A 14,164-nucleotide genomic window follows, 5' to 3' on the forward strand; every position below is an offset into this window, starting at 1 on the left:
GCTGCCCCAAACACACTACAGCGCAGAGGAGCGACCAGGTGGTGAGCAACATGTGGAGAGCACATGCCCATGCTGCCATCCTTTATCTGAGGCAGGGAGCAAGTGCCTGGGAACCATCAAAAGCACTTATTTAAAAAAAGCATCTGCTCCCTCAGCATAGAAGCAGGCCAGCCCAGGAAGAAAGTAGGGCACCCATTTGTCCCTCTCTGTGTGAAGGTGAGTACGGCAGGGAGCATCCTAGAAGGGATCTGAGCAGAGCGGTTTCCAAAGCAGAACCTGCTGGCAAATTAAAATACAGTCAGTCGCTGATCAGAGGGACGTGCTTGCTGTCAGCATGGCTGCCCTGTTTCTCGCATGGCACAGTGGCCGCAGTTCCCATCAGTTCAGGGGGTAAGAGCTCATGGGGTGCCCTTTCCATGGTCACTGTGGGGCTGGGGAACTGCAAGCCCCGGGCTCACGCACCCTCTTGGCTCAGCTTTCCAAACAAAGGAGGATTTCCCACAAGTGGAGGAGAGCTGGGTCCTGCTGGGGAAGAAGCTGATGAGCAGCAGCCCACCACCACCCTGGTGGGACAGGGTGCATGAGCTGCAAAGCTGGCGAGGGCTCCTGCAGCTGCTGTTGCCTCCACACCAACAGCTAGGTCAGGTCCCTCCTGGAGCTGCTTCAGGTGTGTTGTTACCACCCTGGGCTGTGAAAGGTGGCTGGGGAGGGTTTGCTTTGGGAAGCAGCTGCCAGAAAGATGTCCTTGCTGAGGCTGCCAGCAGCAGAAGGGAGCACAGGGTGAGGGTGTGGGATCAGTGGCAAAGCATCATGGTGTCTGAGCACATTGTCACGTGTTGCAAGCTGGTCACTTTGGTACCATGTCTCACTCATTTTGGTACCGGCTGTTGCAGGGAAGACAAGCCCCCCAACAATGACTTCTGATGAATGTGGGAGCACCAGCAGGTCAGCTGCTCTGTAACCAGCCAGGACACACAGCTCAGCTCTTCAGCTAAATTTCACAGGGAGGGAGCAGGCTTTGAAACCCTCTGGAGAGACAAAATGAGGCACCTCGGCAGCAATAGGGTGCCATGGGAACTCTCCTGCTGCCTTTTCATCCTGCAGGAAGACTGACCTGCACCAGCTGAGTGAGTGGATTGGTGTGCCCAGGGGCCTGAGCACAGGGCTGGGTCCCTGCTGGCCCAGGGGGCAGGAGGCTTGGGGGCCCCGGGGGTCACAGTGGTGATGGCTGGAAAGATGCAGAAGCAGGGCAGGCACATGGTGGGGTCCAGTTTGGGGAAGGTGAGCAGGAAGGGGGCAGGGGGGTACAAGAGGCAGCTGCCTGCCCCCAGGATGTGCCCTTGAGGTGACCGTACGGTTTCCAGGGGTGCTGGCCACTCCAGAAATAAGCCCGGCAACACACTGTGGGCCTCAGAGCAGCCCTGAGCACTTTATTTTCACAGCTCTCAGCCTACCCACACACATCCACAACCAGGCTTGGACCACAGCTGGGGCTCTGCATAGACACCAGTGCCAGACACCACACTGGAGATGTGGGGAGATGCAGCATGGCGGGTGTGGGGGGAAGGAGCTGTGCTAGAGGGGAAGGGGATGGTCAGAGGGACGTTCTTCCCCACAAGGGGAAAGCAATGGTGACAGACCCAAACCACAGTCCTGCCAGTCCCACAGCACCTTCCTCCGCTCACCACCTCAACGCTGCCCCTTGGGCTGCAGAGCCCTCCACAGTCCCGGACCACTTCCCGGGGAGCCACGCTGTGGGGAGTGCTTCCCCATGCCAGTTCCATCCCTCAGGCAGACCCAGGCTAGCACCGGCCCCTCCAGCGTGGCAGGCCCAGCCACAGGCACCCCTCCGCTGCAGGGCCACAGCACCCAAATAAGGACCTGTTTCTTGTTCGAGTGGCATCAAAGCCCCTCTCAGAGAATCTTGACAGCCTGCAGCGTGTCTGCCAGCACGTACGAGCTGTCCCAGGGGCGTCCAGGCTGCCGCAGGGCCCCTTCCAGCGCCTGGGCACGTGCCCCCAGCTCTGTGGGGTCCCGCTGGCCCTCAGGACTGGGCTGACAGAACAGGATCTCGTTGACTTCCCCTTCAATGCGGCGTGCATAGAGCAGTGGGAAGACCTCCCTGAGGGTGGCCAGGACAGACTCCTTCAGCCGGGCGTCACGGCACACCAAGTTGAGCACGAAGACCCCTGCAGCAGGACGAGAGGAATGGGAGTTCAAACCATCCCACATATACCGCCCTGCTCCCTGCCTCCCTGTGGGAACGCAGCTGAATTGGTGCCACCCCGGTGCAAACATCTTCCCCGCAGCAGCACGAGGAGGACCAGCATCCCCCTGGTGTCCTTGGCCCAGGTCCACGTCCCTGCTGCCACACGGGTCATGGGTGGCCACATGATCTGTTCCCAGGTACCGCCTACACCCTCTGCCTTCCCGCAACCTTTCTTCGTCCCCCAGGATGTCTCAGCCCCCCTGACCCAGCAGCGCCACGGGCCACCCACTCCTCCCTGCTGTCACAACACCCACTGAAACACCCGGATCCAGGATCTGTCAGGAGCAGCAGATGCCATGCAGCAATCCTGGCCACAGTGGCTATTCTCCAGGATGAAAAACCATAGCACAGCCCTGTTACTCAAACTCTGCACAGGACCTGCCAGCCTGGCTGCAGGGACATAGCCAGATGTCTCCTCCTACCTTCCGGCTTGAGGATGGTTTTAACTTTCTGCAGAAAAGGCTTTTCCACAAAGGCTGGGGGCGGGCAGCTCATCCCCACTGTGAGATCTTTGCTGTCCACATCGAACATGATGGCATCGTACTGGGCTGAGGCTGCAGGAGGGAGAGCAGAGATTTGTTATGCCATGGGAAAGAGATGAGCCAAGCACGGTGGGGAGGCAACAAATAGGGTGGTGACGACCTGCCCTCTGCCACGTTACAGACGCTTCTCTCTCCTGAGGTTTCTCTTTCCAAATGAAAGCCACAGCAGCAGCCCTCAGCACTGGGGGAGGCAGCAGATCTAAGGTTCCCTGCACACGTTGGCAAGGACAGGCCTATGAGCTGCTGAGACCTGGCGAGGCTGGAGCTCGTGATACATGGCAGGAAATGGGCAGGGATGGGAAGCTGAGGGTGAAAGCAGCCCAGTCCCCAGCATGTCACCCACTGGCCTCGACAGAGCACCCGGGATGCTCCACGAGATGGTACCTTCAGCCGCTAGCTTGGCCACATAGTCCAGGCCATCGGAGATGTGCACCCGCATCCGGTCGCCCTGGAAGAAGCCAAACCAGCGCGTGGACACCTCCAGCATGGAGGGGTCGATCTCCACCACGGCCACGTGGGCCTGTGAGAAGTAGTCATGGATGAAGAGGGGCAGGCTGCCCCCGCCAAGCCCCACCACCAGCACCGCCAGCGAGCTTCCTGCCAATGGAGAGTGCTCGGTGAGTCACCAGGACAGCCCCGCTCACACCACCCATCCCACCCTCCTGCCCAAACCGCTCTGGGAAGGGCACACGGGGTGCCGCAGCCAGGAAAGCCCTTCTCCAAGGAGCTGGGGCATGGGGACACACACACGCCTGCCCCACGCTTGCCTTGGGCACAGCCTCCCACCACCAGCCTCGTCACCTGGGAGGGGGTCGGGGCCCCCCAGCAGGCAGAGCCCCGCGACCATGGCCTTGTGGTGCTCACAGCACAGGTAGCTCTTGTCAATGGCTGCGGGTGGCTCAGCGGGGCTGGGTTTCTTCTTGTCCTTCCTCCGTTTCTTCTGGCCTGAACAAGAGGCATCGGCTGGTAAGGCAAGGCAGCAGACAAGGATGCTTTCTGGGGACCAGCCATCCCCAGCCCATCCCACCCACGAGGCAGGCAGCAGGGCGCAAAACCACTTCCAGAGCTGCCCCGTGACAAGGCAGGCAGTTCCTACCGGGACTTTTATCTTCCTCTGATATCAATCTCACTCTCTACCACCCTAAAAAGTCACCCTTGGCCCCTGCCCCTTCCCAGCTGCCCAATCTGTCCCACATACCTGGAGGAGGCATGGGGGCCAGAAGGCGAGCCTCCGACTGTACCACATTCCTGTTGTGGAGGAAGATGAGGCGTCGGAAGTAGCAGCTGCCATCCCCCTTCACGTCCTCCACGACATACTCCCCGCTCAGGGGGCTGGTGTCACGGTGCTGCACTGTCCGCACCCCGATGTCCCCTCCTACAGACAGGAAGGGCACCTGCAGGGAGGACGGGGACCAGTGTGAGGAAGGAAAGGCTGTAGGAACGGACTCTGGCATTCCTCATGTCCTGACCACGGCTAAAGAGCTGGGACAAAGCAGACACAGTGTGGGAGCAGTGGGATGTGCCATAGATGGCCACAGGGGAGCTGGGGACCAGCACATGGGACACCAGCTTCCCTCCCATATACATGTGTTGGGGTACAGGGAGAAAATACCCCAAGACTTCTTGCAAGAGCTCAGGTTTGGAGAATTAGAGCAGGAAGGAGGAGACAGAAGGGACAGGAGTGATTAAAGCTAAGATTAAGAAGGGTCTGGATGCTCTCAGGATGCCTGGTTTTCTTGGAATGTTGGGTTTCAAAGGGCAAGGACTTCACACTGAATTGTGCCATGCAGGCACGTCAAATCCTGCCTCCAAGCAGAGGCAACCAGTTGGAGATAAAAAACAAAGGAGCTACACCTGAGACCGGCCTCCTCCCTGCCAAGGCAGCCAGCTCACACATTGCAGCTTGGCGTCCCTCACAGAAGAGGGACTCACTGCTGGTGGAGAGCCAGTCTGGCCCTGGTTTTGGGGAAGCCAAGTGAGGGGGACGGGTGGTGGGGCTCACCTGCTGCCGGGCAGGGAGGCCCGGCGGGGCCAGCTCCATCACCTTCCCCGACAGCTCTGCCTGGATGCCCGCCATGCCCTCGTAGTGCTGCTCCCTGTGCAGGGCCACGGTGACAAGGCGCCTGAAGCCCGCGCTGGCGGCCAGCTGCCTCCGCCCTTCCTCCATCCCAAAGAGCCACTCGGTTTCTCTGCCCTGCGGGACTGCAGAAGGGGCTGCCATCAGTCTGGGCCAGTCCCAGTCCCTGAGAAACCACCCCGGCCTCCAAGAGAGGAGCTACAGGGAATGGCAAGACATCACAAGGAGGTACCGCTGCATGCCTAGAGCTGTGCTCTGCAACCATCAAGAGGACCTTCCCTGTTTTGGGCAGGCTCACGCAGGAGGCTGGAAAAGCCACACCTCATAAGAAGGGGGTGTCCCAACGGCCTCAAAACCTGTCTCCAGGCTGTGCTAAGACTCAGCTTTGCAGGCACACAGGGAGGGAACAGTGCTGCTGGCAGAGCCCAACACAACTCCGCGAGGTGCAAATGCAAAACCGAAGCGCAGCCCCGAGCAGGCTGGGCCTGGTAAGTCAGGACGCCCACACAGACCAGCGACACCTTTCCAGCTGCATCTGCTGGGCTCTGGCTTTATGCAGGGATGTGCTACGGCAGCTGTCACCAGCATCAAGGCAGGAATCACCACTTTGGAGGCAGGGCAGGCAGCATCCCTCTGCTGCCAGACGGGTATCCACTCAGCCAGCAAGCTCTGTGACAGATCTTTGCTTGCACCACCAGGAAAACACATGTCTCACCACAAAGCCAGGACTAAAACATTAACCAAACCACACACAGGTGGGTTATTTCCCTCTCCATCCCTGATTTCAGTGGCGCCAGGACCGCTGGCCATTTTGCAGCTCCTGGCCAGAGCACCATCTCATTGCAGGCAGGAGAGGCTGTACTCACTGATGAAGATGGCGAAGTGATTGTCCCGGGAAGGTTTCACTGAGGGGCTGTCGACCACATGCAGCGTGTAGCGAGGCTTCCCGCTCTCTTTGTCACACAGATCCAGGGAAACCTGCTCCCCGCAGGGAGTTTTGCTCAGCTGGCTACAGAGCAGGGCGTAATGCTGCCTGTCCTTCACCGCTGCCACCAGCCGCTCCGCACTCTCCACCCGCATCGGCTTGTCCTGCTCCTCAGGGCAGATCTCCAGGATCTGCGGTGCTGAGCCAGGGATCTTCCTAAACTTTGTCATGACATAGACGAAGACTGGTAGGACAAACTGCTGCTTGTCCCTGCTGCTGGCCAACTGATGGACACGCACGACCCAGCCTTCCTGGGAGAAGTATTCCACCGCTTTCTTCAGCACATGGGCTTGAGCCAGGGAGACGCAGAGGTAGCGCCCTCCTACCTGCAGGACCCGGCTGATCTCAGCAAACATCTTGTCCACCTTGGCTAGCGTGGCCTCCTCTTCATCCGTGAGGATGGCATCCAGCGTGCCTTTGTCCAGGACCACCTGGAACTGGGCGTCAGGGAAGTCCATCTGAAGCATGTCCATCAGCACGTAGCTCATCTTTGGCCTCCTGCTCCCGCTCCGCTCTTGCATCTGACGGATCACGGTGTCACTGACGTCAATGTTCACGATGTCCTCGCACATCCCCATGTCGTACATCTGCTCGCTCAGCTCCGAGTTCCCGCAGCCCACCACCAGAACCTGGGGAGCAGCACAAGAGCAGCGTGATGGTGAGAACACCCTGGAAACACACCCCAAAGTGTTTTATGAGCAAATATCAGGCACGGCCACGAACCTTTTGTGACAACCGCACCTGTAGCACCTGCAAACCCACTCTCCGGGGCGCTAAGATAACATTTCCATATAGAAAAGTCACATGAGCATAGAAGCGATGCGTCTGCTGCACCTCTTTTGGGATGATCTGGGTGTTTTAACCCCCAGAGCTCCCCATACCAGGGCGACTCGGGGGTCTCTCCTCCCACTACGGCACACCGGGGGCTTCGCATCCTCTGTGACCGCGCACGATGGCCGTTTAGGCCGGGACGCGGCGGCGCAGAGCTCACCGCCCAGGGCGAGGCGCGGCCCGGGCCCACGGCGCTGGGTACCAGACAGAGCTCACCTTGTCCCGGGGCCGGACGTACTTGTGCAGGACGGGGCAGAGCTCCGGGAAGGCCCCGTACCACTCGAAGGGCCGCTGCCCGCGCTGCCGGAAGAACCGATCCCAGTACCGTGCCGAGCCGAAGTCCCCGGGGCTCCGCGGCAACAGCTCCATGGCCGGGCCGGCTCAGCGCCGCCGCTCGCTCCCGCCGCACGTGTCCGCGCGCCCGCCGCGCCGCGCTGACGACATCCGGGTGCGCAGCGCGCCCATTGGACGCGGCAGTGCCGCAGCCGATTGGCTGCCCCTCCCCCGACCGCTTTCCATTGGCTAGCCGCTCCGCTGGCCCCGCCCCCGCCAGGCCCGGGCCCCGCTGCTCCGCGCTACCACCGCGGTCTCTGCTGTTCCCCAGGCGGAGAGAATCACAGAATTGTCTGGGTTGGAAACGACCTTGAAGATCATCCAGTCCAACCATTAACCTCACACTGACAGTTCCCAACTACACCATATCCCTAAGTGCTATGTCAACCCGACTCTTAAACACCTCCAGGGATGGGGACTCCACCACCTCCTTGGGCAGCCCATTCCAACACCTAACAACCCGTTCTGTAAAGAAATACTTCCTAATATCCAGTCTAAACCTTCCCTGGCGCAACTTGAGGCCATTACCTCTTGTCCTATCACTTATTACTTGGTTCAAGAGACTCATCCCCAGCTCTCTGCAACCTCCTTTCAGGTAGCTGTAGAGGGCGGTGAGGTCTCCCCTCAGCCTCCTCTTCTCCAGACTAAACACCCCCAGTTCCCTCAGCCGCTCCTCGTACGACATATGCTCCAGACCCTTCACCAGCTTCGTTGCCCTTCTCTGGACACGCTCGAGTCATTCAATGTCTCTTTTGTAATGAGGGGCCCAAAACTGAACACAGTAATCGAGGTGCAGCCTCACCAGTGCCTTGTACAGGGGTGAGATCACTTCCCTGTCCCTGCTGGCCACGCTATTTCCGATACAAGCCAGGATACCATTGGCCACCTTGGCCACCTGGGCACACTGCTGGCTCATGTTCAGCCGACTGTCAATCAACACCCTCAGGTCCCTCTCTGACAGGGCAGCAGGGAACACCCAGCTCGGGCCCACACCCCCCCCCCCCAACCAGATGCCGCGGCCCCTGCAAGTCCCCCGCAAGGCACAGATGTGCAGCCTAAATAACCCAGAGCTGCTGGGCTGCGCAGCGCTTCTGAAGCAACAACGGGGAAAAAAACGGTAGCAGTGGCTTCAAAAGAGGAGCAGCTTTAATGACAGTCCGCAGCAGAGCTGAGCTCTCCCGGGGCGGCATGTGACACGGACAATCCCGGGCGCCCGCGGCCCAGGGAGATTAGCTGGGACCAGAGCGGGGCTCTGTCGAGTTGCTCTGAAGAAAGAAGGCGGAGAGCTCACTCAGCGCCCTGTAACGGTGCGAGATCGAGTTCTTCACTGCCTTGGGCAGTTCGGCGTAGCTGGAGGGGAGAGAAACCACAAGTCTCAGCAGCAGAGACGCTACAGCACACGTCCTTAACTGACCTTAACAAATATGGGATAACTAATTTACATGTCTGTGGGAGAAATCACAAGTCTCCTATTACTTTTAGAAAAGTACCACCTAGATATTAAGACTTTGTATAGACTTTGTCTAATAAATGGTCTCAGAAACCTTGAAGTAAAAGCAGGCTGCTTTGGGGTTTTAGGCAGGTTGTGCATAGAAGAAGCTGCTTTACAATTAACTTAAATGACCACAGAAAATAGCAAATCCTTGTGTTCATAAACAGCACCTCTATTTCACTAAAGTGTGTTTTTTCTTTGCGAGTAGCCTCTTCCAAAGGCTTAAAAATGGAAGTTAATCTTTTTTTGTATAATATCCACATGGTGTGTCCAGTTATGACCAGAAAGCCCAGGAAGGTGGTGGAGTCCCCATCCCTGGAGGTGTTTAAGAGTTGGGTCGACTTAGTGCTGAGGGACCTGGTGTAGCTGGGAACTGTTAATGTTGGGTTGATGGTTGGACTGGATGATCTTCAAGGTCTTTTCCAACCTAGACAATATTGTGATTCTGTGATTCTGTCCCCCCAAGTCACCAAGAGCTCACCCTCTGCTCACTGTCTCCCTGCTCAACTGCAGTGGCCAGCAACCCCCACCCTGACCCGGGGGTTCCCCGACACCCAGCACGTTCAGATCCACGAGGACGTTTTCTCCCTGCCACCCTTCCTCATGACACACAATCCTGACCCTAACTTTCCTTAAGTAAAGAGCTGTAGGTAAAACACCACTTACGTCTGGTTGTAGCCGTCGGGCTGAAAGCAGGGATCCCAGCCAAAATCTCGAGGGCCTCTGGGCTCTACTATCATCCCCTGCCACGAGAAAGCAAAGCAGCCCCATAAACCACGGTTTTGCAGCACTTCCCTCGCAGTTGCATTTCAGAGACAAACTGAAGAGCTATACGCAGTTCCAGCTCACGCTGTGGCCACCACAGGCTGTGTGGTGCTGTCCTCGTTCCCAGGGCATGTCCAAAGTCAGCAGCTCCAAAATCAGTGCTCCATCATGCTGCCCTATGCTGAAAGCCCCTTTACCTCCCCAATGAACAGAGCTAACAACTGCACTCAAATCCAACCCTGCCAGAGGGGAAGGAGAGGGCTGAGGAGCCTGAGGTAACGTGCAAAGCATTCGGTACGTACAGCTGGGCAAAAGGGCTGCAGCATTCGGCACCTACCGCCCACCAGCTGTGCTCTCCCTCAGCCTGTGCCCAACACAGAGAAGCTCCGAGGGCATTCAGTGACCCAGGGGCCACTAAAATAGTCCTCAGATCCAATGGTGTTACAAAATTCACATTACAGCCCTCCCCCTCAGCATGTTCCCTTCCCCAGGCACAACACCTACATGAGTCTGGCCTTTGAACAGCTTCACTGGCTCCTCTGGGTTTCCAGTACTGAAGGCAAAGGTACAGAGTGCGTAGGCAGTTTTGTCTTCAAACCCAGCCAGCAGCTTGTACAGGCCTGAGCGACACAGAAAGGATCCCAGTGTTACTGCCTTTCCCTGGGAGCACAACACACCCACCTAGAGACGGATGAAGGGAGCATTCTGCATTCACACCCACGAGGGAGAGGAAGAACTATGGGAGGTGCCAAGGCTCAGGCACAAGGTGCTCTTGGCCCAGTCCCTTGTATGAAAGGGATCAGACCTAACACTGTGTGAGCTGCAGGGCCCATTAATAGTGTAATTTGGGAGTGGAAGCAAATGAGTGTGCAGCACCATAGAGGACTAAAGCCCACTCTGAATTAGCATGATTAATGCTCATGCTCGTGATGCCAGTGCGGGATTTGCAGTCACACTCTTAACCGAGGGATCAAAGGCAGTCACTGCACACCAGGGGATGTGAGCACTAGCGGAGAGGGGCTTGCACAAAAGCTAAAGGGAGCAGCAGGTCTTCCAGGTCACACTGATGACAGGACAAGAAGTTCCCACAAGCCCTGCCACCAGCCTGCAGAGGCAGGAGTCTGGGAAGCCAGGGATGATGGTGAAGCTACTGAGGCAAAGCAACATCCCATGAAGGGCACAGAACAGGCTCAAGGAGAGAACACGAGGGGTCAGAGCTGGACAGACAGGAAAGAAAACTGCTATTAAATGGGCAGCGTGGTGGGCAAGCACACTCAGCAGAACCCAGCACAGGCAGGGATCCATTCCATTTGGAAAGAACCGAGTTACATGCAGAGCAGTAACATGGGAGGCAGTACCTTCTGGTTTGAGTTTTTCCAGGAACCATTTTCTGAAAGGGAAGAAAAGAGGGAAGATGAATTTTTGCTATTACTTGCTGTATTTCTCAGAAATACAGGCATCCTTAAGACATTGTTGTCTACACTTCCATAGCCCTTTAAATGTGCTGTCAAATCACTTCATTCTAGGCTATTTACCAACAAAGACAAACTTAGCTCTTAAATTGAATGAGACACAGTGAAAACAACAGCAGGGTATTTAATTTACTGCATTACTGGGGTCTATGTAAACAACCTAGTTTCTACTCGTGGGCAATGACATGCTGACTCAACTTGTTCACATCTTACACCCAGTTCTAATGCCAACTTCAAATATAAAGCTTTTATGTCTCTGCTTAGCTCAGCAAAGATAGTTTGGAAGAATTAATCACACTAAAAGTTAATTCCAGGAGCTAAGGAAGTATTTTATTAGAGGAGTTATACTGTAATGTAATAATTTTGTTATTAGCTGGATTAAAGCAGCCCCTATGAGAACCTATAGGACACTCATCCAACAGTCCTGCTGAAACACACAGTGCCTTAACTATGCAGAGCTCGCTGTGGGGCCAGGTTCCCAAGCTGCCTCCAAGGGCAGGCACCACAGATAAGGAGCCAGAGCCAATAATTCAGGTCTGTCTGTGTTGTCCTACACCATGATTTACAGCAGGGCTCAAGGAGTTAAGTCCAGTCCCTAGGGTACAGGATGAAGCCAAGGACACAGACCAGTAATCACCTCCCTGACCCTACTGGTGCCTGGAGAATCCCCCATGACGCACACCCTGCCAGCCTGTGCTCTTAAGTCTAGGACACGAAGAGTGAAGCACATCCCCTCCTACTTACATGTAGGGTCCTGGAAGCCCCCCCAGGGCATTGAAGCACAAGCAGGTATCCTCTACTATAACAGGTCCCTGAACCTACAGCAAAAGCCCAAGAGATGGAAAGATTAGACCTAGAGGAAGGCACTGCCTCCAAACTCAGCTTTTTGCTCTATTCTATTGCTATGATTCCACAATAACAGGAACATCACAAAAATCCAGAGTCACTAGAGCTCTTCACTTCAGAAGCAATCCACAGCAGACAGACACAACCAAACCCATGCTCGCCCCAGGCAGGCAGCAGTGGCTGAAGTATGGAGGGTAAGATCTTCCATGGAGAAAACTGAACAGAACTGAACACCCCTGCCCTCTTGGTGGGCCGGAATGGTGGGACAAGGAGAGGGAAAGCCTGTGTCCTGGGGGCATGCCTGCATTTTCCTTGAGTCCAAATCCTCGCTTGGTTCTTTTAAGACAGCCATCCCAGAGACAGCTCTGGAAGGTGATCCATCAGAAGCTCCAGCTGACAGAAAACTCAGTGTCCCACAACTGCCGGGGCTGGACTGAAGGAGCTGTCATGTCCTTCTGCTGCTTGAGGAACACAAGAGGCCAGAGGAGCACTGTGCAACCAGTGAGAATTCCCCATCACCCAGCACAGGCCAGGAACAGCCAGGTGATGGGAGTGCAGCGAGGCCAGGCCAGGCCCGGATGTGTCCCTGACTTTCCTCAGGGCCGGATCAGAAGCCCCGATGCCCCCATCTGCCTCCCACCCCGCCGGGGCTGGGGTGCCCCGGAGCTCCCGCACCCACACCACCGCTCCAATCGGCGGGAAAGGGGAAGGAGAAAGCGAGCGACCTGCCGGGCGGCTTCGCGGCACTTCTGCACGGAGATGTCGTCCGGCTCCCCCTGGTACTCCGGCACTGAGAACACAAAGGCCGGCGCTGAGGAGACCCCCGGGCTGGGCCGCGCCACCGCGTCCCCCCGGGCCCCGCCGCCAACTTACGGTCAATTTTCTTCGCCACCAGCGTGTAGGGAGAGGAGTCCCCCAGGATCTGAGTGACCTGCGGAGGGAGAATGGAGGGAAACCCGCCCGTCAGGCCCCGGCCCCGGCCCCGGCCCCGGCCCCGGCCCCGGCCCCGGCCGCCGCCGCGCGTTGCCACGCAACCGCCTCCTCCCACCTCCTCCAGCTTCTTGGCGTTGCCCGTCACGAACACGACGCTCCGCCGGGCCGGCGCCGCCATCCCCAGCCCGCGCGGCGGCCGCACCTGCGCGCTGAGCCGCCAATCACCGGCGGCCGGCAAGGCCCAGCCAATGGGGAACGCTTCCGCCCGTGCCTCGGAGACGCAACTTCCGGTCCCTGCGGGAGGGCTCCTGCCCCTCGCCGGTGCGCATGCGCGGGAGGGGGGGGGGGGGCGGCCCTCGTCCCGGAAAGTCTCGCGAGAGCTGCGCGGGGCGGAGCGCGGGTACCATGGCGGCCGTGGCGTCCAGGCCCGCCCCTCGGGGCCCGTCCCCCGCCCCTCACCGCCTCAGGCCCCGCGGCCGTCGGTCCCCGCCGGCTGAGGCCCGGCCTACAGCGGGCACCGGCACCTCCAGCGGGGCGGGGGCGACCCTGTCCCTGCCCTATTCCCGCCGGCCGCCTCCCTGTTTACTTCCCCAGCGTTTGGCAGCCGCGGCCGGAGGATCCCTCTCCCTGTTTGCCCAGAAGTAGAATCACATGTAGTTGGGGGAATCGGGCAGTGGATTGTGCTCCAACGGCTGCTGCTATTTACTTCCCGACCTTGGGCACGTCTTTGCACTTTCTGACACCAGATTTCCTACGTAGGAGTGACCCATCTTTGTCAAGGTAGCTGCAGGACCAGCTGGCGGCTGCAGCAAAACCAGCTGGACTCGGGAATCAGGAGATGGGCCCAGCTGCCGCTGTGGAGCCCTAAGGGAAAGGGTCAGCGAAGCCCACAGCTCCGCAGACAAACGGTGGTGGGGAGCACTACGCTGTGAAGCAGCAGGGTCCTGGGAGCTCTCCCACAATGGTACCCAGGCCTCCTCCTGACATCCAGACCCCCCAGAAGCTTCTGTTTTGCAAAGGGACTCCTCAAGGGGGCCTTCTTCCCCTCTGGTTTGGCCAGCTCCCAGAGCTGGGAGTAGGGAGGCCTCTCCCCACCTGTGTCAGAGCTGCAGACATCTATCCCTGCAGCCCCTGTGGCCTGGGGCACAGGGACCCCGAGGTCTCGCTGCATGGGTCACACCAGCGAGCCTGGGAGGAGGAACCAGCCCTGCGACAGGAACGCACCACTCCAGCCAAAACATGCTGTTCCTGTAAAAATGCCATCATTTGGAAAACAGCAGCTAATGAAGAGGCCTGTCTTCTGGACAAAGAGGGAATGGATAAAACAGACCCTATGCTTGGGTGAATGAATTGTTTTTGTTGTACAATCTCCTTGATAACATCTCCCAAGTGAAAACCAACCCCAAAGCATGCAGACACTGCTGGAAACAACAACCCTTTCCACTCACTAGAGCTCTCCCTGTCACCAGTCCAGGGTGGGACGGCACTGGCTGCAATATAAAGACCATGGTATCTTGAAGGAACATAAGGATGCCTGCTCTATAATGTACTTGAGACCAGATGTTGTAATGGTCTTTTTGGCTGTAGGAAAAAAAAAAAAAAAAAAAAAATCTATAAAA

The 14,164-nt window shown here is 57.6% G+C and overlaps 2 protein-coding genes across 4 annotated transcripts; both read right to left on the bottom strand.

Annotated features, from left to right (window-relative positions):
* Positions 1–1,397: 1,397 nt before the first annotated feature.
* Positions 1,398–7,105, bottom strand: METTL13 (methyltransferase 13, eEF1A N-terminus and K55). Of its 2 annotated transcripts, XM_074832869.1 has the most exons (8): positions 6,921–7,105; positions 5,755–6,502; positions 4,814–5,013; positions 4,010–4,205; positions 3,613–3,756; positions 3,196–3,408; positions 2,692–2,823; positions 1,398–2,189 (listed from the first exon to the last, which is right to left on the bottom strand). In XM_074832869.1, the coding sequence occupies exons 1-8, from the start codon at positions 7,071–7,073 to the stop codon at positions 1,915–1,917; spliced, it is 2,061 nt and encodes a 686-aa protein (XP_074688970.1). In that variant the 5' UTR covers positions 7,074–7,105; the 3' UTR covers positions 1,398–1,914. The 2 variants fall into 2 exon arrangements, 1 of the variants encoding a protein (XP_074688970.1); XR_012624175.1 differs by lacking the exon at positions 1,398–2,189 and having other exon boundaries at positions 2,912–3,408.
* A 1,060-nt stretch (positions 7,106–8,165) lies between these two features.
* ITPA (inosine triphosphatase) lies at positions 8,166–12,801 on the bottom strand. 2 transcript variants are annotated; one of them, XM_074832871.1, is made up of 8 exons: positions 12,661–12,801; positions 12,486–12,543; positions 12,338–12,402; positions 11,511–11,584; positions 10,653–10,684; positions 9,799–9,914; positions 9,196–9,272; positions 8,166–8,387 (listed from the first exon to the last, which is right to left on the bottom strand). In XM_074832871.1, exons 1-8 carry the CDS (start codon positions 12,721–12,723, stop codon positions 8,267–8,269), a joined length of 606 nt encoding a protein of 201 aa, XP_074688972.1. In that variant the 5' UTR covers positions 12,724–12,801; the 3' UTR covers positions 8,166–8,266. The 2 variants fall into 2 exon arrangements, with proteins under 2 accessions (XP_074688972.1, XP_074688973.1); XM_074832872.1 differs by lacking the exons at positions 12,338–12,402; positions 12,486–12,543 and having other exon boundaries at positions 12,661–12,768.
* Between the last annotated feature and the right edge of the window lie 1,363 nt (positions 12,802–14,164).

The sequence above is a fragment of the Strix aluco genome, chromosome 8, assembly GCF_031877795.1.
Source record: "Strix aluco isolate bStrAlu1 chromosome 8, bStrAlu1.hap1, whole genome shotgun sequence".
NCBI lineage: Eukaryota > Metazoa > Chordata > Aves > Strigiformes > Strigidae > Strix > Strix aluco.

What these genes read in the sequence shown, in the direction of transcription:
- METTL13 (XM_074832869.1), bottom strand. Translation starts at nt 7,073, where the DNA reads ATGGAGCTGTTGCCGCGGAGCCCCGGGGACTTCGGCTCGGCACGGTAC. An exon ending in GGGCCCCGACCCCCTCCCAG is followed by an intron (nt 3,409 to 3,612) that starts GTGACGAGGCTG and finishes CTCCATTGGCAG; the next exon opens with GAAGCTCGCTGGCGGTGCTG. An exon ending in GGCCAAGCTAGCGGCTGAAG is followed by an intron (nt 2,824 to 3,195) that starts GTACCATCTCGT and finishes TCCCTCCTGCAG; the next exon opens with CCTCAGCCCAGTACGATGCC.
- ITPA (XM_074832871.1), bottom strand. Translation starts at nt 12,723, where the DNA reads ATGGCGGCGCCGGCCCGGCGGAGCGTCGTGTTCGTGACGGGCAACGCC. An exon ending in GCCGCGAAGCCGCCCGGCAG is followed by an intron (nt 11,585 to 12,337) that starts GTCGCTCGCTTT and finishes CTTTTGCTGTAG; the next exon opens with GTTCAGGGACCTGTTATAGT. An exon ending in GGAAAAACTCAAACCAGAAG is followed by an intron (nt 9,915 to 10,652) that starts GTACTGCCTCCC and finishes TGTGTCGCTCAG; the next exon opens with GCCTGTACAAGCTGCTGGCT.